The following is a 25,781-nucleotide window of genomic DNA, read 5'->3' as shown; positions in this document are numbered from 1 at the left end:
TTCAAGCTATTGTCTAATGGAACTACAACTACCATGATATGATGGTCATGAGAACGTAGATGGAAACGTACTGTACCCAAGTGACCACATGACAATGGGCTTGAAGGTATGGGGGGGGGGAGGTGGGATTGATGCAAGGAGACGGTAGATGTCAGTTTAGAGTTCGTAAAAACGACAGCTTGCCAAGACAACCTTGAGCCACAGCCATCACTGAGTACAGTACAAAACGTTATTTTATTTTTTCTGACCTTACCCACTGATTTATAGTAACCAGTATGCCGTCTCTTGCTTTCTCTGTACTGCAGCAAGAGAAAACGAGGCTACGAGGAGGATGGCCATGTCGCAAAAATACAGTGTCGTACTGAAGACGAGGTAAGCAACCGGTCGCTTAACACGAGAACATCTGCCACAGGGTTTTCCTCTGGCAGAAATACTTTACGATAATGCACAAGTGTCTATAAATCAGAGGTAATGGCAATTATAACAAACGTTTTTTTTTACTTTCAGGAATGGACCGATGAAGACTGATTTTTAAGCCAAATTATGTGTTATTTAGGGAGATCCGTTTGCCACAGATTCTTCTTTAAATTAATGCCATACCCTCCCAGTTTCTCCTCTTGAGTTTTGTAAAATAATAAAAATATTTTCTACATGTCTTTTTATTAGCGTCTTATATTCTCTGTGCACACAATTCACCATTTCTTTCTGGGGACAATGACACTGTTTATATACTTAAACTAAAACAAGTTTAATAAGTGCATGCAGGTCTGATACAATCTGTATGTTACTGCTGTAAACACGTCCATTAGCTTGGTTTCTGATTGTCTTGTCCGTTGATAACAAGTTTCAAGGGAGTCTGAGCCAACCAATCAAAGGAACATTTTGGAAAAAAGGAATTAACTCATCTCATTTATATACTCATGATTCCAGCAAGAGAATTTATTCTTAATATAAAATAACCACTTTCTGAAAGATTTCTCCAAATCTAAAAAAAAAAACAAAACATGAATAGGCAAAGAGAACAAAAAGGACAGAGGCTAGCTTCAGCACTTGAGCAGATACTGTCACAACAGACAAATAAATTGGTCACTAATTACAGTATAAAAGCATAATCGCTCATAATCCAGTTATAAGTAAAGAGGAGAAGTAGCTTCTTAGCGTCAGTCAACTATCCTCAACGGGGAGGGGGGGACACTTTGGCAACCTGTGCTATCAAAACAAAACATTGTTGGCACAACAGACGCTCGCTTTCCGTCACTCCTAACCGTTGGCCCTTGTAGTGATGGGAATCACGTGTACCCGAGTCATCAAACCACAGAACACAGCTTATTTAGCAAGGAACACAAGCAACAAAAACACCCTCCCCATGTGCATACAGCAGTCAGAGTCACTGGTGCGAGTGTTTAGTTTTTGTTTACAGCTACTGTGTTGGTTGTTGCATTTGGCCACTGTTTTGCATAGCTCTTATTTTTGAGGAGAGGGGATGGGGACGAGATGGCAGGCAGTTGAGGATGGGCGGTGGCTATTGGAGGAGGAGATGGAGGAGGAGGAGGGTGGTGGAGGAAGAGGAGGGGGTTGCCATGGTGATGAAGGGTCAAGCATGCTAGGTCCCCCCCTTTCTCTCTCTCTCTCTCCATGTGTGTCCCCTTCCGGTGGGAGAGCCGGGTTGGCGGAGGGATGGAAGGAGGAGGCGAGGAGGGCAGTACTACCTGTTGCTATTGGACATGGCATAGTGATCCTGCCTCTGCTGCAGGAGCTCTGTGATGGCCAGCAGCTTTTTCAACACGTGCTGCATGGGACACAGAACAAACGCAAGGGACGTTGAGACGCGATGTGTGGCAAACTTTGCAAATGAGTAGTACACGTACTCTGATGGACAGGACACGGTAGCAAGCCCTGGGGAGGAGTTTCTTGCTAGAGCAGGACTTGCCAAACAAGGTATACTAAACACAAGTGGTATAGAGTAGAATTCAAGCTAATCAAGAGGCACGGGAACGATACCATTGCTAAAGGTGTCAAACTACAGGGTGAGGGAGATAAATAGGACGTCATTGAACAAGAAAAATTAACGGGAGATATGGGGGGGCGGGGGGTCTGTCTGACCTGCTGAGCTGCCCGCTGGGTACTCCGGATGCGCAGTCCGTCTGAGTGGGCAGCGCAGAGCTCGTGCAGTGCCGCTAGGTCTCGGGACAGGTCTGTCCTAAAGTGCTCAGTCGTCTCGGGGAGGTCTGGAACGTTCTGCAGCACAGGTTATTGATCAGCTATTGATATCTGAGCCCACGACAGGCTGGGATGAGACGCATGGCACACGTAACACAGACACGGATGTAACTCACCCCCAATTCGTCCAGAAACATGATCATCCTATGTTTGTTGTTCTTAATGAAGGGGTTCACTCCTTCCATGTAGGGCTCCTGAGGTAGAAGAATACAAAGAACTGGTCAATGAGGGATTGCTTAAATTGCTGTCATAGCCTTGACTTCCAGCCTCCTCAAAGAATTGTCCACAGAACCATAAACTGTTGGCAAATTAAACTATGAAAATAAATCATTATCTTTTAGCGCCGTAATTGACTGCTGATTGTTGTATGATTGGGCGTTTGGAAAACCAATCAATGGGTTGGGGTGAACAGCGGCCTCTACCTTGGCACCAAACTCCACCAGGTTGGCCAGGTTCTGGACCGACTTGGCCACCAGAGTCAGCGTCCTGCCGGCTATTGAGGACGGAGGGTCTGCAGCACAAAACAAGCCCCGAGTCACCACCCTGATCTGACTCCAACACAGCTGGGTGCCAATGGCAGGTTATACCTCCATTACGTTTGTGTGTTTGTGTGTGTTTGCTCACCAGCAATGATGTTGAACATTCTGGGGTTGAGGATGGCAGGGCAGATCAGCCGTAGGAACACAAAGCCACTGTGGGAGCAGAAGGTAGGTCAGCCTCAACCGAACCAGCACTTTAATGCTATCCTAAATACAGAATCACAAATTACAATACCTAGTTTTCATTCAATAGAAGTGTTCCACTTCACTTCAGGGGATATATTGGCGAGCGTCGCTGCATGTTTTACCTGACGACCCTGGTCCTCATGGTGGTGTTGGCCGGCCATTTCTGCTGTACTGACTGCTGCAGGCAGCCATAGATGTACCGCAGTGTCCTATCATCGATCAGAACAACAGTAACGTTAGGTCAGGTTCACATGTTAATGGCAGTGACTTATTTAGCAATGGGTCTTCATCATCGCAAACAAAACAATCAATGTGCTACTCCAATGTCACTGTGGCTGGATGCGTCAGAGCAAGGCACTTTGCTCCAATTAAAACCAAGCATCTGTGCCGCCCTGATTGGTTATGTTTGCATTAGAAACATCCATGTAAACATATTGAGTTGATCGAGATGACACTGATGCATAATGCAGGAGGGGGTGTTGGTGTATGTGAACTACCACCTCTCACGTGGACACAACAATACAATACCGATCCAGAAAGAGCAAAGTGCTTACGGTGGCAGGATCTCGGCGGCCATGAAGATCTTCTCCACCAGTTCAGATAGGATGTTGAGGAGGTGCGCCAAGTTCAGGTTCACATCGTCGTTCTTGTCCAACTTGGAAGGGTTTAGCTGAGGACACGGAGGGTTGGAGTAAAGGGGTCAATGTGCCGGCGATAAGAGTTTGGTACAATGAAACGAGAGAGAGGGATGGCCATGGGTCAGACACACTGGATCCCGTACCTCATCCACATGAAGGTTAATTGCACAGTTTCCATCATCATTTATATCTGCTGATCAACGCCAATGCTCTGTCCTTTGTCATTTCAGTTCAGATTTGACAGGCGCTACGCCCCATTTCCATTTATGCTGTCAGGACAATTATTATAGTCGTAAACAAAGTAATATATAGCTCCGCCACTGTATGTGCATTGAAAAATACAGAGTTGTTTTTGTTATTGTTGTGGTCTACATGGGAGGCACGCAGTTGTACCTTGAAGGTCGGTGGTGGTGTATAACAAAAGCTCCCGTGTCTGACACAGTGTACATACACACAGCAGTAAAAAAAAAGAGAACCATCCATAACAACACTCGCGGCCCTACCTCGCAGGACTGCTTGCTCTCCATGATCTTGAGGATGGCTTCTTTGAGGGCGTGGTGGACAAAGGGCGTGGCGGTGGCCTTCATGTACTGCTCCATCAGCGTGCTGGCCAGCGTGGTCGCTCTGAACAGCGTGGTCGCCTCGTCTACAGGAACAAGGCATCACATCAGTACTTCATTCATCCAGCGAGGGGGAGATGGAGATTGCGGAACGGCAGCACCCACGTCAATCGGAAAGCGATATAATAAAAGGATACGAGACGATGTCGACGATAAAATACTGATATGTATCAATAATGCATCAATTAATATAACTAGACTCGAGCGGAACAGGAATCCATGCATGAGTAAGTGAATATAAATCGCTGATTTGCTAAATGAGGAGCATATAAATTGCAACAAGTAAAAGGAAATTAGGAGACAATTGTACCCCACAACACATAATCCTTTAGACTTAAGCTTCTTGGCTAGTGTTGGCTCTTACCCTCCATATTGATCTCCCTGTCGTTGAGTGTCCTCAGTAGGGGGGCCTCTGTCTTCTCGTGCCTGAAGATCCGGAGCAGCAGGCTGGCCAGCAGGGTGCGGTCTTGGCCGCACACATGGGCCAGGTCGTAGATAACATGAAACTCCTTGTGGAGTATCATCTACAAAGAGGAAGAAAACACCACACCGCATGACCTTTCCCGCACAGATGGAGAGCCGGTGTGATTCTCCCTGGAGACTTCCAGAGGGGGCCAGTTAAGCTGATTTCAAAGCAAGGATCCACGCCGTGACTTGGAGACATGAGGCGGATCTGCGCTGAACTGCCAGCATTTAGTCCATGTCACGCGTCACATGTACACAAGGGGGCAGCATAGCGCTTTTGACCTGCAATGTGCATGAACCGATGGTTAATTCTGGAAATGGAATCACGAGACTGAGAAAACATGTTGAGAAAATACATCCATGTAAATAGGATGTTGTAAAACCATTCTCTAAAACCAGCACTACTGAAATTAGTTGGTGCATCCCGACCACCTGAAAATGTAGTTCTTTGATGTTTCAAAGTGAATTCTATGTATTCTCGTATCCATCTGTCGAAAACAAAACACTACGGCCGTTGGCTGCTGGACTAATCCGCACTCACTTGACGCAAACCTCCACAGAGAAGGGCGACCCACTCCTGCGCTTTAACCCGGTGCGCTACTGGGGCGCCCCGGTGGCCCACACTTTTAAATCATACAACGAACCGACCTCTTTGAACTCGCTGTACTCCTCCTCTGGCATGATCTTCTCCATGGAGTAGCGGGCGCGGACACGCAGCGACCCCGGCTCGATGCCCTTCAGGGGGACGTGGGAGCTGAGCGGGAACCACTCGTCGATCATCTGGCCCTTCTGCAGGCGGTTCAGCTGGCAGCGCATGAACACTGTGGGGGGGGGGGGGAGAGGCGGGAGATGTGAGGCCGGGTCAGTGGGGGGTGGCGTATGTTGGTGGAAGGATTAGGCGGTCTGTTGGGCCTGTTTCCCAAGACCCAAGGCACACGTACAAATGTCACTTTCTTTGCTCTTTTTTGTCTTGTTGCTCAGGCTGATTTCGAATCGGTTGATTTCGCACGACAAGTCACTGAAGAGAAAAACAAACAAAGACGCGGTCAACCGTGAGAAACAAGCACTGTCGAGATCTGTGCAGAACGACAGCTTAGATAGAGCCGGCTGTTGTTGTTCAGGGCAGGGTGCGGCGAGGGGTTGGTGTACGCACTCGAAGATGAACTCCTCCGTGAAGACAGGGTTCTGACCCTCCCTGGGGTGTGTCTTGGCCACCTGCACGCTGTTCAGGTAGATGTTACAGTAGGGCTGGTTGAAGTGCTTCACGGGCAGCTTGTGGGCCTCCTCCACGTACAGGACCAGACTGCTCACCTGGCAGGAGTCCCACACACCACGGGTCAGCAGTCACACAGTTATTAGTGGTACATGAGCAGGCCGTCTCACCTCTCGGTCCTTACCTGTCTCAGTCTCTTGTTGATCGTCTGCTGTGTGGGTTTCCTTAGGTTACTGCAGAAGGTTTGAAGGCATTTCATCCAGTCCTGCAAAACAGATGAGCAAGACAATCAGCAAGTGAAAATGCCTCACACGCATCCAACCCCCCCCCCCCCCCCCCCCTTCCAAAGCCCTGACACGTACCTGTGCGTGCTCTGGAGCTTCCCCTGCAAAGTAAAATATGTACTGCTCCTCGCTAAAGTGCTGGACCACAACCTGGAAACAATTTGGCCTAGGAGGGAAAAAAAATAAAGAAAAAGGGAGCAGAAAACCCCATGTTAGGGTACAGCCAATGACAGAGATACAATCTTGCAACAACTTCTGCCATTAAGCGTCTCAATAAGTGATCGCACTAGAAGCAAACAGTCAGCCTTTTGGATCAATGCAAAGAGGAGTGTTCACCTGCCAAACAGACTGTCATGCACTCCGTAAACAGAGCACACGCTGAGGTCGATTAGCCCTTTGGGTTTGGTGGCTCTCTTCTCACTCTCAAAGTAGATGAGCTGCGCGTCGTTCCCCTCCAGGATGAAGTAAAGGTTCTTCCACCGCTTGCCTTTACCTGTGCGTGTGAGGAGCAGACATAATGGAGGTCATTATGGAGCTGCAGACAGCGGCGACGGGCTTGTTGAAAGTACGACAATCATGAGGTGCATCTAGCAGTGTCACTCTGAGGAGACGAGGCCCGGGGTGATGATGTACCTTTGTTGAATAGGAGGTAGCCTTTTTTGACTATGTTCTTGTAGAAGGCGTCTTTCGTCTTCCGTTTGATGGTGTTGTAGATTTCCTTTCCGTCCACGATGTCAGAGAGGACTTGTTCTTGATGCTACGGCAGAATTAAATTTACAGGAAATCCAAATACCACTACCTATATGATTTTATCTGGGCAACACATTTTTTAATTTCTCTAAAGCCAAAACCATCCCAGAAGATACTGGTAGTCTGGCACTGAGCACAAAATTGTGGATCAGTGTGTATTAAATTGATGTTGTAACATCAGCCATATTGTAAGACCACCACAGACATACCTGAACTGAAACCGCCTCATTCAGGTTGTAGCCTTCAACAATCTGCTCTTTCTTGTAATGGTCAACGATGTCGTCAACACTGCAAGAGGGGATGAAGAATCAATGAGCTGACCGCATGAGGACATCATGAGATGTGGGATAACGTTATATTAACCACGACGAGTCCTACATACCTGTAGTAGTACCTACCCCCCATCATGTACTGATTGTTGGGGGTAGGGGAGATTTTAAACCTTTGGATGTTTTCATTGGTGCGAAAAAACAGGGAGTAGTCACCCGGCGTGTTATCAGAGGGCCGGACGAGGAAACTGCACACCTGGCCCACTGCACGAAAGGGAAGAGAGGGTTAGAGATATTGGGCCAAAGAGTTTGGGTGTGCATGCTCAGCATTTGTTTAATGATGAATGGATTTGTAAGTTCAAAACCTTGCGTTGGCATAAAGAATGTGGGGTAAGGCCACGAATGATTCATATCATGGGCCTGATGCAAGGAAGGGAGGGATGGTACCTGTCATCAGCAGGTTGTAGGCCTCCTGCTTGCTGATCTTGCCGTGATACCAGCTGCACGGGGGTCACGCCGTAAGCAGCATCCAGAGGAAAGAGGCCCAACACACATACACTCCCATCAAAAACATGCTGGATGTTTTAAAAAGCCAATCACCAATTTTAGATCCACTCTATGCTGCATATTCACATGGCACCAGATCATTTTGTATGCAAATTATAATATTAGTCCCTAACTGACTGATGGACATCTGCTGAATAAAAAGTGTGTAGAAGACTGTATGGCAAACAGAAACGTCAACATGAGCGGATCGTTTGGCTTCGCTGGCTGATGTAGTCATTTGAGGATCGCTGAGATGAGCCAACCCGATATGTCAGCCGTCTGCACAGGAGTCTAACTCCTTTGCTTGCTCAGGCGGAACATAAAAACATCACTAAGAGCTACAGGAGATGATGGCGGGTTGCGTGTAAAGAGGCGACCAGCGAGGCCGTTCTGCCGGGGATCGCTGTAAGCCTATAATGATAGGTTGTCTAGAAAGTCGGCACTCATTCACCACTAGGGCTTACTGTTAAGAGAGGGCGCACTATAACTGTGGTTCATCCCACGGGATTTGACTCTAGAATGCATTTGACACACAACCACACAAACCATGATTACCGGTTTCAAAACAACCAATCAAATCATGTATTGGAACTTACACTTTGCCCTCATGTGGATCCTCTTCACGGCCCTAAAAAAACCACAAGACACAATCATCAGTGGACAAGCCCCTCACAGCTCCCACACAAACGGTTGCTTTACTTTAATAACTGAGAAGGACCGGAACGCAATGAACCATGCAGATAGAGTTCCAATCGGAGAACCGACGTGCACTGTTGCACCCTGCACGTGTAAGCTTTGAAGATAGTGAGCAGACGTGACAACTGAGGGGCCTGACCTGAGTTTTTGTGTGTACAAATCTAAAGAGAGAAGTTCTTCCTGAATTATTGATGGTGATCTTTGCAAGTGGCCTGTGAAGGAACGATGACACAGAGCCCCGGGGACCGAGCGTCTCCTCGCCAGTGGGTAGTACTCACCACCTCCTCCACCAGGTCTTCCACGATGAGGCCCTGCTCCTCAGTCCGGACGTTGGTCACCCACAGCCAGCCGTCGTCCAATTCATTGTGAACGATAAACATGTCCCCTTTCAGGAAGCTTGGGATACAAAGAAGTAAAAACACATTATGAACCTCATGAACTGTCCTAGGATACATTTCGTTGAACTCCTGCTAGACGGTTTAATGTTGGTCTTCAGCCCTAGAAAAACTTGTTTCAGACAAGATTTTTGATGTCATGAATTGTATTTCTTATATTGGGTAGCAGTATCACTTAACCACCAGTAGGGGTCTCTTGTGAGACACTAAACATGTGGGGCGAAGTGTGTAGGCTCTGCTTCAAGCTAAGCCTGTTAGTGGACAGACACAGAGTCATGTTTCTGAATGAGGGTTTGGATCCAGACAGATGTTTATCAGATTTAGGAGATCAGGCTTAGGATAGCTAGGTTCACCAGTAAGTGTACCTTTCTCAGGTAATTTGACATGGACGTGACATTTTTCCCATTGAGAAGAAGTCTGAAGATAGAACCCGCTACTAGTATCTAGCTAGAACAACAACAGCAGGTTAACTTGCCATGTTTGTGTTTGGAAATGATCAGAAACACTATGATCTTACTAAATAGTGCAGTAGTAATGCACGCCATGTTGCTCGCTGCTGAGCTTCTCTGTGACTGCAAATATTCAGCCCTACTGTGTGTTTAACTGTGTGAAGATAAAGATAAAATAAGATAAGAAGATAAAATGGCCACAAAGGGAGACAAATGAGCAACACAGGAAGAGTAGCACCCACCTGATTTCATCTGTATCTGGCACTTTGGTGTATGGAAGAATAGCCCTCACTCGTCGCCTGTCTTCTACAGGCTATGGGCACATTCAAAAGGGGAGGATTTAGAAACACATCATAATAGAAAGACATACTCAGCAATCAGCACCCCCCCCCCTCCAAAAAATTATATATATATATAAAGCTAAACCCCCAATTACTCCCGTCTGGGAAAGCTCCCTCTGGGAGGTTTGACATGCAACACTGCTCATTTGCATTAGACGGAGCCCTAAGCAGCCCTGACTTTACTGCCTGGAGGCACGAGATGAAAGGCAAAGGGAGACACAGGAGGACATGAAAATCAGCACTTGTGAACACATCGGCTGGGTAAAGAGAGAAATAGGGAATGCCCTCGAGTCATCCCAAAAAGTTCATTCCTCTGTTCCGTTTTTCCCGTCAACTACTGGGGGAAGTTGTCAGGGGAGCTTGGAACAAATCCCCACAGAGAAACGTCAGGACCTCGACCTGTTGCAAGGTTGTGTATCTGCTGGGGCAGAGGAGCCGGCCTCACCTCTGGGGGCGCCACTGGGGACAGCAGCTTCTCCTCCTTCAGCAGACAGGACACATAGCTGTAGTAGCCAATCAGGTCAGACAGGGAGGAGAACCTCCGGCCTCCAATGTAGTAGTCCCCACACATGGCAATAATCCTGTTGAGAACGCGCTCGCACACACACGTACACACACACACACACACACACACACACAAGCACACACACGTTAAAACGGCTACTGTTACACACAACCTTGCAGGACGTTTTCAGGCCTCATTACTCAATAAAATGAACTAGGGGTAGTGCACACTGCTCATTCAGCACTGCACCGAAGCAAGGGCTTACGTGGGAGAAGATGAATCCACAACCGTGTGAACAAAGCAGACTTGATGAATGGCTGGGAAATTGGGAAATCAATTGAAAAGTAAGAGCATGGAGTTTCCCTGGTGAATTACACCGCCCTGGCCCAACAAAGGGCCACTAGAATTTACGTCAGTAAATGATGAATATAGTTAAGTTATAAAATGTATCGGGTCTGTACAAATTCTGATTGGACAGACGGACAGGGAGCATAATTCTCTACGGATGTGCTGTTGAGTGGACCCCTCGTTGTAGGGAATTGATATGCATGTTTTTGCGTGTTGCCCTCTTATAAGAAAGAAACAGTTAGCCAAGACGGGAGACTGATGGTTTGTCTGTCTGTAGATTTATTTGATGGGGGCTAATGGAACAAATGACATAGTTAATACGACCATTTCCGGAAAGGCATACGCATCTATCTTAGTACATTTGAACGAAAACATTAGCCAACATTAACCGCATTGGTGTGATCGCACTTAATTAACCCTGTTTACATTATTCACCCACAGAATGACTCTTATCTCCACCGAACAGAGATATCCTTTTCCTACATAGGACCAGCGTGAGGAAGGGATCCAGTTATTTATATGTTGCATAATTAGCTATAGACGCGGTTTAATGAGGCGACTTAGGGGGCTTAGACTTGAGAACACAATCCTAATGTATAGCCGTAGAGTCACTTGATCGGGGAACCTAATACACTGTTACAGGCTTTTTATTATTGGTCTAGGCAAGAAGGAGACAAGCCTCTTGCTGACACCGTCAAACTGATCCCTTATACTCTAAAACCATTGAGTGAGAGCGAGAGTGAGGGAATGAAAGAGGGCAAGAGACAGAGGGAGAGGGAGAGACAGTCAGTGAAGGGGAAAAGAGAAATAAAGAGAGGGAGAAAGAGAGTGAGCCGTACAGTTGGAAGAGACGGATGTTATCACCAGGGAGGTACGACCAGGGGGTCTGCTGGGATATAATACAGCTAGTGAGGGGTGGACAGGTTGTGAGGCGCAGCCTGTCCGGTCCGACTGACTTCACCGTCATAAGATACTACACTGCATTGTTGCCAGACTGCTGTCCTCCATCTCTCGTTTCAGCACCGCCCACGCTACTTCCGTGCAGTCTTCAGAGCACTAGCGAACTAACACACCATCTCATAGTTCTGCCCCGGCCGGATAAATGGTGACGAGGCCTCTTGTGTCTACTGGCATGACTTGTGAAACTTGCCTGCAAATTTGCAAATGCTGAAACCCAACCAAATATTCTGTGTGGCTGAAAGACTAGGACCATTTGCAAGGCAGTGTTAACCTTTAAAGTTCAGCAGACAATGTCCAACCTCAACCGTTTCTTAGTTCCTACTGGCCGGGGGAAGTGGTGAGGGCTGGTCGCGTCTTTGTGCTGGGAACACACCTGAAATGGTTGACCACGCCCGTCATGCTGAGGAAGGACAAGACGAAGGAGCCGGGCCGGCGGTCGCTCTCCCTGATGAGGTAGCTGCCGGGCGTCTTGGCCTGGCGCAGCCGCTCCTCTGCGATGGTCCGATCCAGCTTGCCATGGTACCACCTGGAGTGAAGGGATGAGCGGAGGGGGGACGAAGTTAGAGAGAGAGGGCGAGACCGAATGTATGTTTGTGGAGGGAAGCAGAAGGATCACACCGTCACATCCCCAGTGCTATGAATACCAGGATGGTTTGAGAGGGGGAAATTTAGGATGAATGCTGCTTTGAGCTCAAATGTTTTTTTCTGTGTTTGTTCCTGCGTGCCCAAACAGCTTGTGTACACCAACTGCCTCTTAATCTAGGCCACCGCGGTGTGAATTAATGACAGTGGTCCGGTCAGGGCCCAGGGTCCCCTTAAAATTAATTGAGACATGATTCTGCATGTATTTGTAAGCGACACTGGCTATGGCCACGCCCCCGTCAGCTTGGTAAGCCGGGAAGTGTCGATCTGCGTCGTCATGCTGAAGGCAGTCCGGGGCTTATTCCGGTTTTTTAATGAGTTAATGGAGCCTTGTGCTGAGATCCTGTAATCCTGATCTCCCTAATCCTGTATGGAAAGTCATTTGAAGAGCAATTTAACCCAAAACCGTATTGTTTTTAGCGTGGTCATATGTCTGATACGATCTGCAACGTAGTATTTTATGCCTTTTTATAACTTTTTTTATCACTGAAATAATACCTGATTTAGAGAGGGTTGAGCTACTCAGACGCCTAGAGTATAACCCCACGGTGTGTGGTTGTGTGGGTGTGTGGAGCTCGTTCTGGGAATATGTTGGCTGTTTTGCGTCCTAGAGGGGGCTAGGCTTCCCGGACACCTATAGTATTACTCTGTGGTGTGTCGCATTTCATAAACAACATCGCTCATTTTAACGCTGATAAAAAATGAAGTAACAAAACAATACAGATTGCTATTCATTTCTGCATAGAGACTGGCTCTATGATGGTGAAATATCAACAACAACTCATCTGTGCACACAAATTACTATTGAGGATGCTTTTAATGCACTCGCACTGCAGTAATCCTCAATAACATAGCCTACGAGGAGCAAATCATTCATTGAGGGTGCCCATATAGTGAAACGGCAATACAGCACCCAACTGAAACACCGTTGCCGGACAAGTCCAAACACCTCTTGAGGTGCTTGGATGACTTCATGGGGTGGAACACCATCAAGCTCACACTTAACCAAGAGTCTGCTTAAGAGCTGACGGGAGCTGAATAATAAAGCATAGTGTAACACCTCAGACAATTTGCTGTTATCGAAACAATCGACGATCATCAGGCCCGCTAAACCTCGGCCTGAGCCTTAGGATCAGCAGTATTTGAGTGTATAGAATATTAATAGACTAAGAAATAAGCATAAAAATGCTGATAAGGACGGAAGAAAGAGGAAGTAAGTGCAGTAATAGTGCTCAAAATAATAACGTGTGCACGGATGTGTTGGTTTTTTTTTTTTGCATAAAAAGTTATTTCAGCAAACAATTTTGGGAGGCCGTCAGACTGAGTCATTACTATTTATAGAATCTTCCCTACCTGTGAGGGACAAGAACATTGTCTAACCGAATCACATATCACCGGCAGATTTATGCATTTAGGTCTGGAATTGCCAAAAGGAGGGTTATGCAAGATGTACGAAACAACCATGCACTAGACAGAACTTCTCCCTCCTGGCAGAGAGAAAAACAGGTTAAGAAAACATGAGTCTAGCACACTCTACACTCAAGCCACGGAAGTAGACGGCAATATTTTACCTACAACCCGTCTCCAAAAAGAGAAAGTGCACCCCTTCTCTGAAACAAGAAAACGCAGGAGGGGGTAGAAGCACTGAGGGATTTTGCACGTCTGACGCATCCACTACTGGTTAAGGTTTCAGCACGTCGGGCTCACTTGGGGGGGGGGTGCACTTGCCAGACGGGTGAAGCATTAACACACTTATCCAAACAGAGACAAACGGCATCACTGTGGGACAGGGAGTTGCAGGGAGAAGACGAAAGAGGGGTTCTTGTGGTGCTGCCGTACTCAGCAGACCCTAAGACAAATCAACACTGCTCTGGATCCACAGAGGACTCACTGACACTGAAGAAGATGAAGGAGGAGGAGAAGAGAGAAAAACGTAAATAAATAAAAAGCGAGGAAGTGTGTGAGTGTTTGTGCGGCGAGGGGTCAGGAGGGAGACTCTCTGGGAGGTAGAGGAGGAGAGACGGAGACGGGGGTATGTGATGGGCCTTGGGGAAACGGAGGGAAGAGAGAGTATTGTGGAGCACAGACGAGTGGCCACTGTGTGATTAAGAGAGGCCGCGGAGCGGGGACAAGTGATGCTCCAGGGGGAGAGTGAAGGGTACACACACACACACACACACACACACACACACACACACACACACACACACACACACACACACACACACACACACACACACACACACACACACACACACACACACACACACACACACACACACACACACACGGTATGCCGTAATGCATGACATATGGGTTATAATTACGGTGGTACAGAATAATTTGATTAAAATAGGTCAGCCCACAGGAGAGGAATAGAGTAGTAGGGGTATGATGAATGATAGATGGGCAAGATAATTTTGTAAGGTTCAGATTCAAGCAACCCGCAATTTGAAAACAAAGTGGGGCCAGTTTAAGGCTGGTGACTAAATACTCTAAATAGTCTATACTCAGGTGCCAGTGGCATCAGACTTATATAGGATGGCTTCTTTGTGCCGCGGATCACTAGAGGCTCAAAATTCTTTGAGAGATCCACCCACACAAATCCATAAATAGCAGGTCCTTAGGCAAGAAAAATATGATTAGTCATTCTTACAAACCAAGTAGCAGTGTTTATAAACAGCTGTCTGTACCACATCGGGAAAGCTGGAGTGGACCATTCACGCCCTTGTCTTAAGAGGCTGTTCACGTTTGTTTTGTGTGCTATGAAGTGCCTGCTGTAACGTGTCCACTCACTTTGCTGTGCTCGTTCACCTTGCGCTCTCATAAAAAATTGACTTTGCAAATTATGTTGAGCTCCCACGATTGCAGCTGTGCATTAAGAATAGGGTATATTATAGCAAACTATATATCTGGCAAATTGTTTGGTCTAATTGTAGGACCTTGACATGGTTTTGAATATAACATTGTTTTCATTCACAATAAAGTTGCTATTGAGAAAGTCAGTTAACACAAAGAAGGAAAACAAAAACACTCAAGATAATTTTTTACAATGCACCACTACAAAAGAGCAATCAAATCTTGAAGATGTACCATTTCATTGGAAAAGGGATGCATGTTTAGAGCTTTATTGACCCAAAAAATACACAGATCTGTAGATCTGTGTAATACAGTGAGGAGTGGATAGAATACCAGATGAAAGTCAAGCGCTAAGACTTCAGGCTCTGTCTGAAAGTAAGAACGGGTGCATGCCGATATCCCTTCAAAACACAATATACAAAAGACAACAATTATACTAGTTGGGGTCCAAGTTTAAAGACACCATATAATAAAAAAAATAAAACAATATTTGAGCAGTCAGGAGGGGGGTGTGACGCGGTCCAGCGGTGTGTATTTATAGAGGATGAAGTGTCCTCACTTGTAAAGCACTTTGGATTGCATCATCTGCCAAATGAATAAACGTGAATGTGGCCATATTGCCATAAAGCACTTTTATGTGTCTTCCCCAAACAGGTCCGGTTACGAGCAGCAGAACGCCTCGCTAACATACCACCAAATTATACAGATCAGCCTACGTCCAGAGAAAAGTCAACAGTCAGGTCCACTGCTGTGACTATGAGGTGAAGCGTGTGCATCACACAGGAAGTTATGCAGGTTTACACAGGAAGAAAGTGCTAATGCAGCTAGAGACAGCTTTCTATAGAGGAAGCCCCTGAGGCTGTTTCTTCCTGGGATGTGTTGTAAAGATAGTCTGCTGTGGCAGCAGTTAGAAGCCGGCTGAGACAAGCCACACATGTCCTGGAACTTAACTGGCGGGCCGACCCTGTGCTTCTAAGTTAGTAACGCAAGACCGTAAGGCAGGGATCTTAACGTGTTGTGTTGCCAAAGCATATTGTAATATTATAGTCACGTTGCTTAAAAAGGGTAGGGGATTTTGATTCAAACATGCTTTCCTCGCCATGTAATGAGTCACACTTGCATGCTTACATGTTAGTGTGAATAAATCCTGGAAAGTGTTAATGAATTATAGAAGTGAAACATAACACACTTGTTCCGTTAAGAGCACTTGAAAAGCATGCTAAAATTAATATTTTACTGACCCCAGCAGAATATTTGTGACCATGTCTCTGGTTACTTATCAAGCCAAGCGTTCTGGGTCACATTTGAGAATCACATCGGAATTTTCTATGGAAAATGTTCCATGGGAAACGGACAACTAAATATATTTAAACAAACGGCATATCTCATCTAGTGCTTGAGATCACATTCCAAACCAAGCAAATTGGCTCAGGTTTAGTTTAGAGATTATCGGTCATTGTAATTTCAATAACGATGATAAATTAAACAGGATTATCTAATGCCGTGCTCGGATCAGTCCAGGTCTCGGGACAGGATTTTGCCAGGCTACTATCAGATTAGCACACAGTGGGGCTTCGAGCAGTTTCCAATTCCCTAGAGGTCGTAATCATGAATATGTTAATCATAGAATCAGAGAAAAGGGACACATAGTCATCAAGCAGACGTCATCGCCGTGCTACAATTACACTGCTGACTTCCAGCTCAATCAATGTGACCTCCAAGACACCATTTATGTACGGTCTGGGGATGGTCGCCGGGGCCTGATGGAGAGAGAGAGAGCGAGTGAAGCCGGTAGGCTTGCTGTGATAAATGGGCTGGTTACACGAGGCACTGCAGCGGCGATAAGACGTGTTGCTTCCAACAGCCAGAGGAATGCCCTGTCGTGTCGGTGCACGAACCAACACACTTAGCTCTAATGTTCTACTCACTAGAGTAGCGCGGCTCTCTGGGCAAGCAAGCCAAATACTCCAAGTGTTGGAATGCAGGCATCAGAAGAATGAGTCCAAATTGATCAGGGCATGAAAAGTCACATCTCTCATGTTCTACACAGAGGCGGATATAGCGGCTGTGTGTTCAGCTGTTTTAAGCACAACTGAAATTGTTAACCCTAAAAGGGATGTCATCAGAGCTGCAACTTTTGACTTCAATAGCAGGAGGCTGTGGTATGGACTCGGAAGTCAGAATGTGGTTTTGGCTTTCTTGGCCGCTTCAATTGCTTTCCTGTTTCAATATCGGTTCACCAAAGGTAAATAGATGTATAAAAAGGACTGTGTGCACTGTGCAGTGCACAAAGCTTCAGTAGTTCATCTCACAAGAATGAGCCCCAAACAAAGCAACATATCAATGTCCAAATCACTTTATCCTGTGCACTAGCTGTACAAATGCAGAGCTAATTGTAAAAGCCCTCACCATCAGCATCATCTAAAACGTATAACAGCGACCAAATTAGGGCCCGCCCGATATTGATCTTTGATTGCCGATGCCGATGCCGATTATTTTCAGAGAAAAATTACGATTATGATTTAATCGGCTGATTAAAAACAAAACAAAAAAAAGCATATAAAACGTAGTTTTTGATATCTTAAATATACTTTAAACACTTTTGACGAATATGTGAATTGAATGCAGAACCTTTGAGTGTTTTAGAATACATTTACAGTCAAAAATGAGTAATGTAAAATGTAAAATAAATAAATAACTCCCAATGTGCTGCGCTCGTGAGCAGTGACTAACACGTGCGTGCTGAGCAGTATGGTCTCACCGTTAAGAGTCTACAGCATAACAAATTAACATGGCCTGGGACCTAAAGAAAAACAGGCACAACATGCTCAAACAACGCGTCTTGTGTACATTGGTGAGGTGAGCGCGCAGCTGCCTGAGCGAGCGTGCTTTCATGTTGTACGGTAAAATTCAATCTCCTCTTTTTTACTCCAGCTAAAGTTGTTAGTTAGCAAGGCGAGTAGGAGCGCAATCTGCAGGATACTAAGCGCAATAACATTTCTAAAAAATAAATAATAATAAATAACAATAATCGGTTGTAATCGGCGTCTTTTTGGCAGATGTTGATTATTTTCAAAAAGGCTATAATCGGCCGATTAAAATCGGCAGGCCGATGCATCGGTCGGGCCCTAGACCAAATCAATAGCTTGATAAACAGGCATGTTATTTCAGCATGCATAAGTCGGGAATGGACCTTTCTGCTCCGTTTTGTTCAGATTAAAAAAGGTTTCAATCAAGAGGCAGGTGTGGGGAGGGGGCTGGGGTAGAAGTTACGAGAGAAGCAGGGATCTGAAAGAGACGCCAGGGATCTGAAAGAGACGCCAGGTCTCAGAGGCAGAGGGCCGAAGACATTATTTGCTCTGAATAGATCGAGATGAACAGCGGCTCTCAATTTCTATCTTAACCTCTGTCTAGCCCTCTCATTAAGCTGCCCTGTGCACTGCTTTGCTCCCTTTTTTTTTTTTTCATTATTTTCTGTCTCGAACATAACCATAGACCTGTCAGATCTCAGAGTCAATGGGTAATGGAATTACATTACTTTACATTAGTCTTGTGCATGTTTTCTTCGGATCAATGGCCATCTTTACCAATCCTGGTAAGGGGAATGACGGATAAATCAATATAGTTTTGGTGTGCAGTTTTAGTTGTGTAGGTTCGTCCTGTGCGATGCAATTGCAATGAAGAAAATTTCACTAGAATCTCCACTGTCAATACAATTTTAACCCATTCTAAAACAAAATGTAACCAAAGAGCCACCAGCAGAATTGTGCCTTTTGAAGAACACAGAGGACTTAAAAGATCTATACATACCAATAAAATAACCCAATATGCAAAACGTAAAAACAGATACAATGGATTTGAGAGTGTCAAACTGCTTCCGCCAGCTTCTCAGTCAGCAAGAAGCAGGGAAGGGTAAATTACCAGGGAAGTGGAGACAGGGGCAGGATGCCCCACTTACTCAGACTTTGCCCTGCGCTGCATCTCCTTTGTGCACGTTCGGCAATCTCACAGGAGGCGGCCGCACCACTGATGCTGATGCTGCTGTTGCTAGTGATGCTGGTCGGGTTGAAAGTAAGTTGGAGTTTGCGGAATAACGTCAGAACTCTGGTTCAGAAAACAAAGCGGTCTTGAGCTTAGATCCTTCCAGGGCATGTTGCTTTGAACGAGCTGTGGTGGCCCTAACGCAACCATCTCCGTGTGCTAGTGAGCGGAATGGGACCGAACGAGACAGTGGACGGGAGGGATGGGAGCGCGGTGAGACATCACATATGTTGGGAGGAGCCTTATCAGTGAAGTCAGGCCAACCGGATGGCCACAAATCTGCTTCTCTCATCCTCCTTCTGTTCCCATTTGAAAGAAGACTTCTGTACCTCTTCCTCCCTCTCTCTCCCTCCCAACATTTTATGTACCTAAGCATAAGTTAGTTATATACGGAAAGAGGTAAAAGGTATGAACAGTGACCGGAATTGACTTGGTAGCGCTCATCAATTTCAACAAATCGATGAGTCACATAAAATATCCAAATTTACCACACACGAATAAAGTAAGAAAAGCATATTGACGACAAAATTAGATATGGATTTAAACATCAGATTGTTGCATTAGATATGGTAATCCTGATAAGCTTTTGTTTGAGTAGGCACATTTTTTTCTATGCATTAAATAGAAGCTTGCAACGCTGATATAATCCAATTTTGCTTGACATCATTGTTTGCATTTTCTCACATTAGCAATTCTTAAATTACGCATTTCCTTGACAAAATAGATTGCGGTCCAGAAGCCTGTACATAGATGGGTTTAAGAGAACAAGAAAAAAAAATGTACATGTTGTTATAGCAATAGTGGTCTCATAAATACTGTTGGCATTCATGCCTCATTGAATAGTTTACAATTTAGACTAGAGCCCAGCTACTGCCACCTGTGTAGACCCACGTCCAAAGAAAATATCAAGACCAGGTTTGTTATTTTGAAGAATCGTACAAAGATTCATTCTTTTGGCTGTAAATTAATAAATGAGAGGTCCTCTAATGTAAATACAACAAAGGCTTAGCAAAAACCTACCGAGCAATCATTATGCAAACAGTTTTTCCTTAACTACTAAGCTAAGTTTGTGTGTTAGAGATTCCACAGAGGAAAGAAAGAAAGAAGAAGGGGGCGGACTATGGCATGGTGTGGCAGCAGCTGAAACACTGTTGTGCTTTTACACATGACAACCCTCAGTGTGTTACCTGAGTCGGGCTGCAGAGTGACAGCAAACAGGGACCTGGCTGACACACACAAATGGGGAAGGAAATGGGACAAGACCCTTCATGCATCTCAAGCATTGGTTAGTCTGAATGCGAAGCTACCTGCCCAGGGTGGCAGCCAAGCACAATGCCATTGAAGCAGATCATGGCTATATGGCCTCACTTTAGTCTGAATTAATTAAGAATCGAAGTCAACAGTCAGCAAATCAGGGGGAGTGATGTAAAAAGAAAGCACGTTTCCTTCAGACGCAACAATGACAAAGTAACTGAAATGAAAACACAGCAAAATCAGACGTTGGAATTCCTTCATTCAATTTAATTGAATATTAAAATGAGTATGGTATATATTTGTAGTCTTTGGGCGCTGTCAAAGTCAAGTACAAATGCTTGTGAGGATTCGGCAAAGGCCACAATGTGTGGCCCAGAAGTATGGAAAACAGGATGCAGTAGAGAAAAGACAAGGGGTGGTGGGTATTGCAGGGGCATGACAGGACATTGCGTAACATGTTGGAAATGCATGGAAAACATAGTCTAGGCCTTATCAATGCACAAACCAGAGCTCTCCATGAACATGCCTAGATTAACAGGTACACAAGATAAATAGCCCATGTAATAAAGCTTGATATGAAAACATAACATTGGCTGAAAGGTTTTACTAGTGAGGCCACCATGTGACCATTGTACCATTAAGATCCAAAATACTACACATTTTCCAAAAGCAGCAGTAGTCTGTATTTTAGTTCTGACTGTTCAAGGAATCTCAAAGGCTTAGGGCAGTAAAAGACAGTCCTGCTGAGCTCACATGTCATCAAATCGGTGCAATGACTTAGTCCATGCCAAGGCCAAAAATACTTTTACATTTATATTTATTATCCTGACATTGACGTGCTGTTGACAAGAAATTTTGTCGGTGGTCTTCTTAGCTAGGGGTTTTCTTCTTAGCTTGGAAATAGTCACAAACAATGTAGCCCATACACACATAAGTTAGGCTATGTGCCTTGATCCATGTTTTGTAAAAAAACAATAAACTGTATTTGCCTCACATGACAAATAGCAATAATGAAGTGTGTGTGCTCTAGCAGGTTCCAAAGATGTTTCAACAGTTAGGCCTAATCCACAAAATCGAGCAAATGCATTCACACAGCTTCAACTTCAAAATTCAACTGCACACACACACACACACACACACACACACACACACACACACACACACACACACACACACACACACACACACACACACACACACACACACACACACACACACACACACACACACACACACACACACCCTTAAGGGAAGCCACTTAGGATTGAAAATCCTCTATAATCTTCGTGGAAACTCAAAATCAACTACTTGTTTCCCAGCAGGTTGTTTGTTTTAGATTAGGCGGTAGACCATCGATTTCTATTCGGGAAAGAGAAAAACTCCATACAGCCACCTGGAATTCACTCTCACCTCTTTGTTAAGCTATTTATAGCATGAATAATATTGCAACAGCCATTTTGTATTTTAAAGTGTTGTGAATAGTCTTCCAAGCTCAACGGAATAAACACACACACAAACAGATACACAACATTCTCCCAGTGGCGTCACACAAAAGTGCTAAGCCCAGGACCATACAATATATCAAACTGATATTTGGAACAATAACAAATTGCCATTTTGAGATTCATATAGGCATTGCATAATACAGCCTTTAAAGCCAAGCGTTTTTAAACCACTTTAATATAACTGGCTCATTAGTAATAATAATAATAATAATAATAATAATAAATGAAATTTATATAGCGCTTAATATGGTACTCTAAGACGCTTAGTAGCCGGTGTGTTATAGGGGTTCCATAAAGGAGGGGATGAGGCACTGCCTTCCCTGGACATTAAGCTTCAAGTTTATAATAGTGCTGCTGGTCCACACAGGCTATATGATTACCATCAACCATAGATGTGATAATAACTGTATGCATGCAATTGTCTACGTCCAAGCAAGAGGCCTTAAGAAGACATTTGTGTAATGGTGTATGTGAAAGAAGTCCTGCATAATCCATCTTCATAACTAATTCCTGCATCATATTATTCCCTAAAGGCAGGCTGATGTACGTGCAAGGACACTGGACATGGATAGGTTCACTCTCTTCAAGAGGACCAAATTTAAATGGGAATTATACCTCAGGTAGTTACATCATCCAGGCTAAAACACCATGATACACTTTGGTATGCAGCTATAGCTTAGGCTAGAAAGATTACGCTCAAAGTAAAAAAGAGGAGTATATCGCTGGCTGGCTGACTGGTCCGGGACAGTATGTTGAAACCTAGATGCATCCACGATATCTGTGCTCTCTGCCGCCAGATCAGACTAAATATGCCCGGTTAACTGTAACTACCATGCTGTTTCCTGCTAGAACAAGGCTATGGATCGGTAGCTGCAGGGATGACCACGCCCCTCTCCTACAAAGCCGAAGTGCATTCTGATTTACAAGGCTGCTGGCCCAGCAAAAATGTGTGCGTACTCTTACAAAATTTCTGATTTCTTGTCTTAGGAAAATACATGTCTGATACTTGGTTGACGCTAGAATGATTTGAAGATATCCTCTCCTATTAAACCCCATCGTAACTACTGCATTAATGTCTCTGTGTGACGTATTAGCGTCTACAGAATTTGTGTAAAGCCGTGTCTTAAAGAGAAATACTACACAAAAATATAAAATAAGGCCTACGGTGGGGGCATTGCACATCACCATTAGACATAGCTTAACAATATCAGATGTGTTTTAGCCTGTAGCATGACTTTAATCGTACATGTTCATTTGAGTCATTTTACTGAGGAATCCTAAAAAATAGGCTAGTAAATAATCACTCGGTTAGCAAATAATCACATGGAAATGATGATTAAACATCACTGGACTATGAGATTATACATTTGTATTTATAATACAACGTTGGACGTTTGAAAACCGATTTTGCATTCTGAAAGTTTTTTAAAGAGGAAGCATCACAATATTTAGAAACAGATTGACGGAAATTGACAAAAAAATTGAAAAGTGTTTTGTAATTACAATATCCTAGTACATCTCAGATGCCTTACATCCTGTCACTCTGTATAGAAGACGTCTATGTTCAATAGATTATGCGTAATATATTGCCCAAGAGCACTGGGTGGTAACCCTGCAGAGAAGAAGGCTTGGCTGTCAGAATAGATAATTTGGGACATGCAGAAGGCTGGAAGACCCTTGGCTAAACTAGGTCGAGATTATACAGCGAAGGCCCGTAAAACCGGATATCCCTTTCAGAAGACCCCGCGGTCTGGCCAAACGGGCAAATGAATGAGGGCAGTGTGCCATTTCTAGCAACAGGAGACGCTGTACCTGTCTTTATGGCTTCTTCCAATCGCATTTGTTATCATCACAAAAGGTTGAACATTATGTAGGCCTAAAAGGTATCTAGGAGGGGCATCTTAGGGCTACAATGCATCATATTTAGAATATCCGTCCGAAAAAGAACAGGGTAGATACAGCACATGTGATGCAATCATTTGTTTGACTGTAATGTCGCCCTAACCCGAATTGGCTGATAAGTGTCAAGTTTGTCAGTGCCATGCCTTGTTGTGTTGAAAATGTCAAGTGACATGATAAGGAATAAATTGTGTTTGTTACCCTTTTTGTCCCTGTGGTTTGATTTTAGTGCTTGCATGAAGGTTCGCTAGTTTATTTGGACAATATTTAGTTAACTTGGAACTAATGCTCAATAAGCCAGGGGAAATTTGGTCAATACAATGTTAAAAAATAATTAACCAGAAAAAAAAAATTACAGGACCTAGCAATCAAACTTTATAATACTAGCAGATTATCCAATAATTATGTATTGTCAAAATAGCACTGGTATGCTCCTTAACATGTATTTGTAGTTTTGCTGCAGTTGGGAGGAAAAATACTGATTGGGACATCCCTATAATCTAATTTCTGAATTTCAAAGATGGGAAATGTTATGAATTAAACTCACAAATCTAAAAAGAAAGAAGGAAAACACGACTAAGCTACTTTCTACAATCAGTTCCTGAGGGAAACCGAGTGGACTTACTTGACCCTTCCAAAAGTATGAAGTGCTTAGTGTGAGGATGTATGTGGCTGATAAACATCGGACCACAAGACAAAACAAGTACTATCCTTGCCCAAGTGACAACTGAGGTACTGTGTTGGTGTCAACCTTGCAGAAGCAAAAACAAGATTCTTAAGGCTTTCAGACACTTGTATCATAATGTAATTTTCGAAGAGGTACTACTCTCGAAGACATTGATTCAAAGACCCAGCCCTTAAAAAAAGGTTATTCATTCGAATAAAACATTTTGAAGTGCTTCCCTTACTCTTCCTCTGTAATCTGACAGGGTGATATAGGGTTGCTCCTAAAATAAAAGCTGAATCCACACTCCTCCTCCAGCCACTTCCATATCTCACAGTATGTGGGCCAGAAATGACACACTCAGCACTTCTCTAAGGAGACTGTAACAAATGGGAGGACCATTTAGCCAGCTTATAGACACACACAATTGTACAATAGCCTAAAATACATGAATGTTCAATGCAACGTTGACTTGATAACAAAATGATGACAAATGTTCACAATGTGCTTGCTACACTCTACAACTAATCTAGCAGGTCTTGAGTGTAGTCAACTTCTTTAAAATAATAATGTATACGATGTATAACATTTGGAATTAAAGCAAGGCACATGATATGTTATCCCTGTGTAATAAATAAAAATATCGAAATGAAAAGATAAAATAAAAAATTATTTGTGTTTTGGTAAAGTCTCCCAGCAGTCCCATTTTAGCATTTTCCTAGAGTTTATAACAATAACAAGATAACAATAGAGGACACTTAATTTGCAAAAAACAAATTAGTGTACATTTTGTGTGAGCAAAGGAAGCATCTTGGCTGTCAGTGAAAGAGAGATATGGAGCAAACTAGAGAATAAATTCGGGGCAGCAGAGCAGGCCAAACTGGGAAGGGGGTGTAACCACTACGCTTCTTTAAAACAACATAGCAATGTGGATGTGAATGAAAAGGATTTAATGTGACGTTTCCATTGATATATTCTTACTGGTTCGTGGGTGGCGCTGACAGGGGGAACACCACCTCCTCTTCCTCGTATTCTGGTCCATCTTGCATGTCACTCTCATCCACCGTTCCCAGTACCCCGCAGCCTGGAGGAGGTGGAGGAGGGGGTGGCAGTGGGGGAAAGAGATTCGGCCCATCCGGGCATGAAGATGTGGGTGACATCCGGCAACTTGGGTCATCCGAAGTGGGAGAACACATGCCGCCCACGGTTCCTGAGCTTGTTCCAAGAATAATTGAATGCCCACCACTCCCTGTTGCGGACATTTCTCCCCTTGAAACGGGATATATTATGCTCATATCGGGAGGAGAGTCTGGAGAGGTGTTGGAATTCTGGCGCATGGCTGGCTCCACTACTGGTCCCAGATCAGTGACTCGCACTCTGGTGGACTTAGAGTAGTACGGGAAATGGGCCGTGTCGGGCCCTCCGCTGCCTGCCACCCCTGTCCCTGTTGACACTGATCCCGTCTCCTCGCTGCCGACCTCCGCAGCCATCAT

At 44.6% G+C, this 25,781-nt stretch overlaps 2 protein-coding genes across 3 annotated transcripts in view; one reads left to right on the top strand and one right to left on the bottom strand.

Annotated features, from left to right (window-relative positions):
- The window catches only part of ccnh (cyclin H), a 4,749-nt gene extending 4,093 nt beyond the window's left edge, over positions 1–656 (top strand). Inside the window, exons 8-9 of the mRNA XM_030358050.1 lie at positions 306–372; positions 508–656. Of these exons, the coding sequence (XP_030213910.1) occupies positions 306–372; positions 508–528 (88 nt within the window). The 3' untranslated portion in view covers positions 529–656. The remainder of the gene's footprint in view (positions 1–305; positions 373–507) is intronic.
- Positions 1–25,781, bottom strand: part of rasa1a (RAS p21 protein activator (GTPase activating protein) 1a) — a 27,533-nt gene extending 1,752 nt beyond the window's left edge. Inside the window, exons 1-25 of one of the 2 annotated variants that reach the window (XM_030358048.1) lie at positions 25,270–25,781; positions 11,798–11,950; positions 10,057–10,192; positions 9,513–9,583; positions 8,705–8,822; positions 8,327–8,358; positions 7,632–7,684; positions 7,298–7,448; positions 7,125–7,203; positions 6,799–6,922; positions 6,502–6,658; positions 6,244–6,331; positions 6,066–6,146; positions 5,822–5,979; positions 5,610–5,686; positions 5,317–5,489; positions 4,568–4,727; positions 4,087–4,229; positions 3,500–3,615; positions 3,068–3,154; positions 2,845–2,912; positions 2,643–2,731; positions 2,337–2,414; positions 2,104–2,238; positions 1,710–1,789 (exon numbers count right to left, since the gene is read on the bottom strand). In XM_030358048.1, the coding sequence (XP_030213908.1) occupies positions 1,710–1,789; positions 2,104–2,238; positions 2,337–2,414; positions 2,643–2,731; positions 2,845–2,912; positions 3,068–3,154; positions 3,500–3,615; positions 4,087–4,229; positions 4,568–4,727; positions 5,317–5,489; positions 5,610–5,686; positions 5,822–5,979; positions 6,066–6,146; positions 6,244–6,331; positions 6,502–6,658; positions 6,799–6,922; positions 7,125–7,203; positions 7,298–7,448; positions 7,632–7,684; positions 8,327–8,358; positions 8,705–8,822; positions 9,513–9,583; positions 10,057–10,192; positions 11,798–11,950; positions 25,270–25,781 (3,119 nt within the window). Of the gene's footprint in view, positions 1–1,709; positions 1,790–2,103; positions 2,239–2,336; positions 2,415–2,642; positions 2,732–2,844; positions 2,913–3,067; positions 3,155–3,499; positions 3,616–4,086; positions 4,230–4,567; positions 4,728–5,316; positions 5,490–5,609; positions 5,687–5,821; positions 5,980–6,065; positions 6,147–6,243; positions 6,332–6,501; positions 6,659–6,798; positions 6,923–7,124; positions 7,204–7,297; positions 7,449–7,631; positions 7,685–8,326; positions 8,359–8,704; positions 8,823–9,512; positions 9,584–10,056; positions 10,193–11,797; positions 11,951–18,883; positions 19,152–25,269 lie in introns of those variants that run through there. The other variant, XM_030358049.1, reaches the window with a different exon arrangement.

Source organism: Gadus morhua, chromosome 6 (genome assembly GCF_902167405.1).
Source record: "Gadus morhua chromosome 6, gadMor3.0, whole genome shotgun sequence".
Taxonomy (NCBI): domain Eukaryota; kingdom Metazoa; phylum Chordata; class Actinopteri; order Gadiformes; family Gadidae; genus Gadus; species Gadus morhua.
This window is presented reverse-complemented; position numbering and strand designations above follow the sequence as displayed.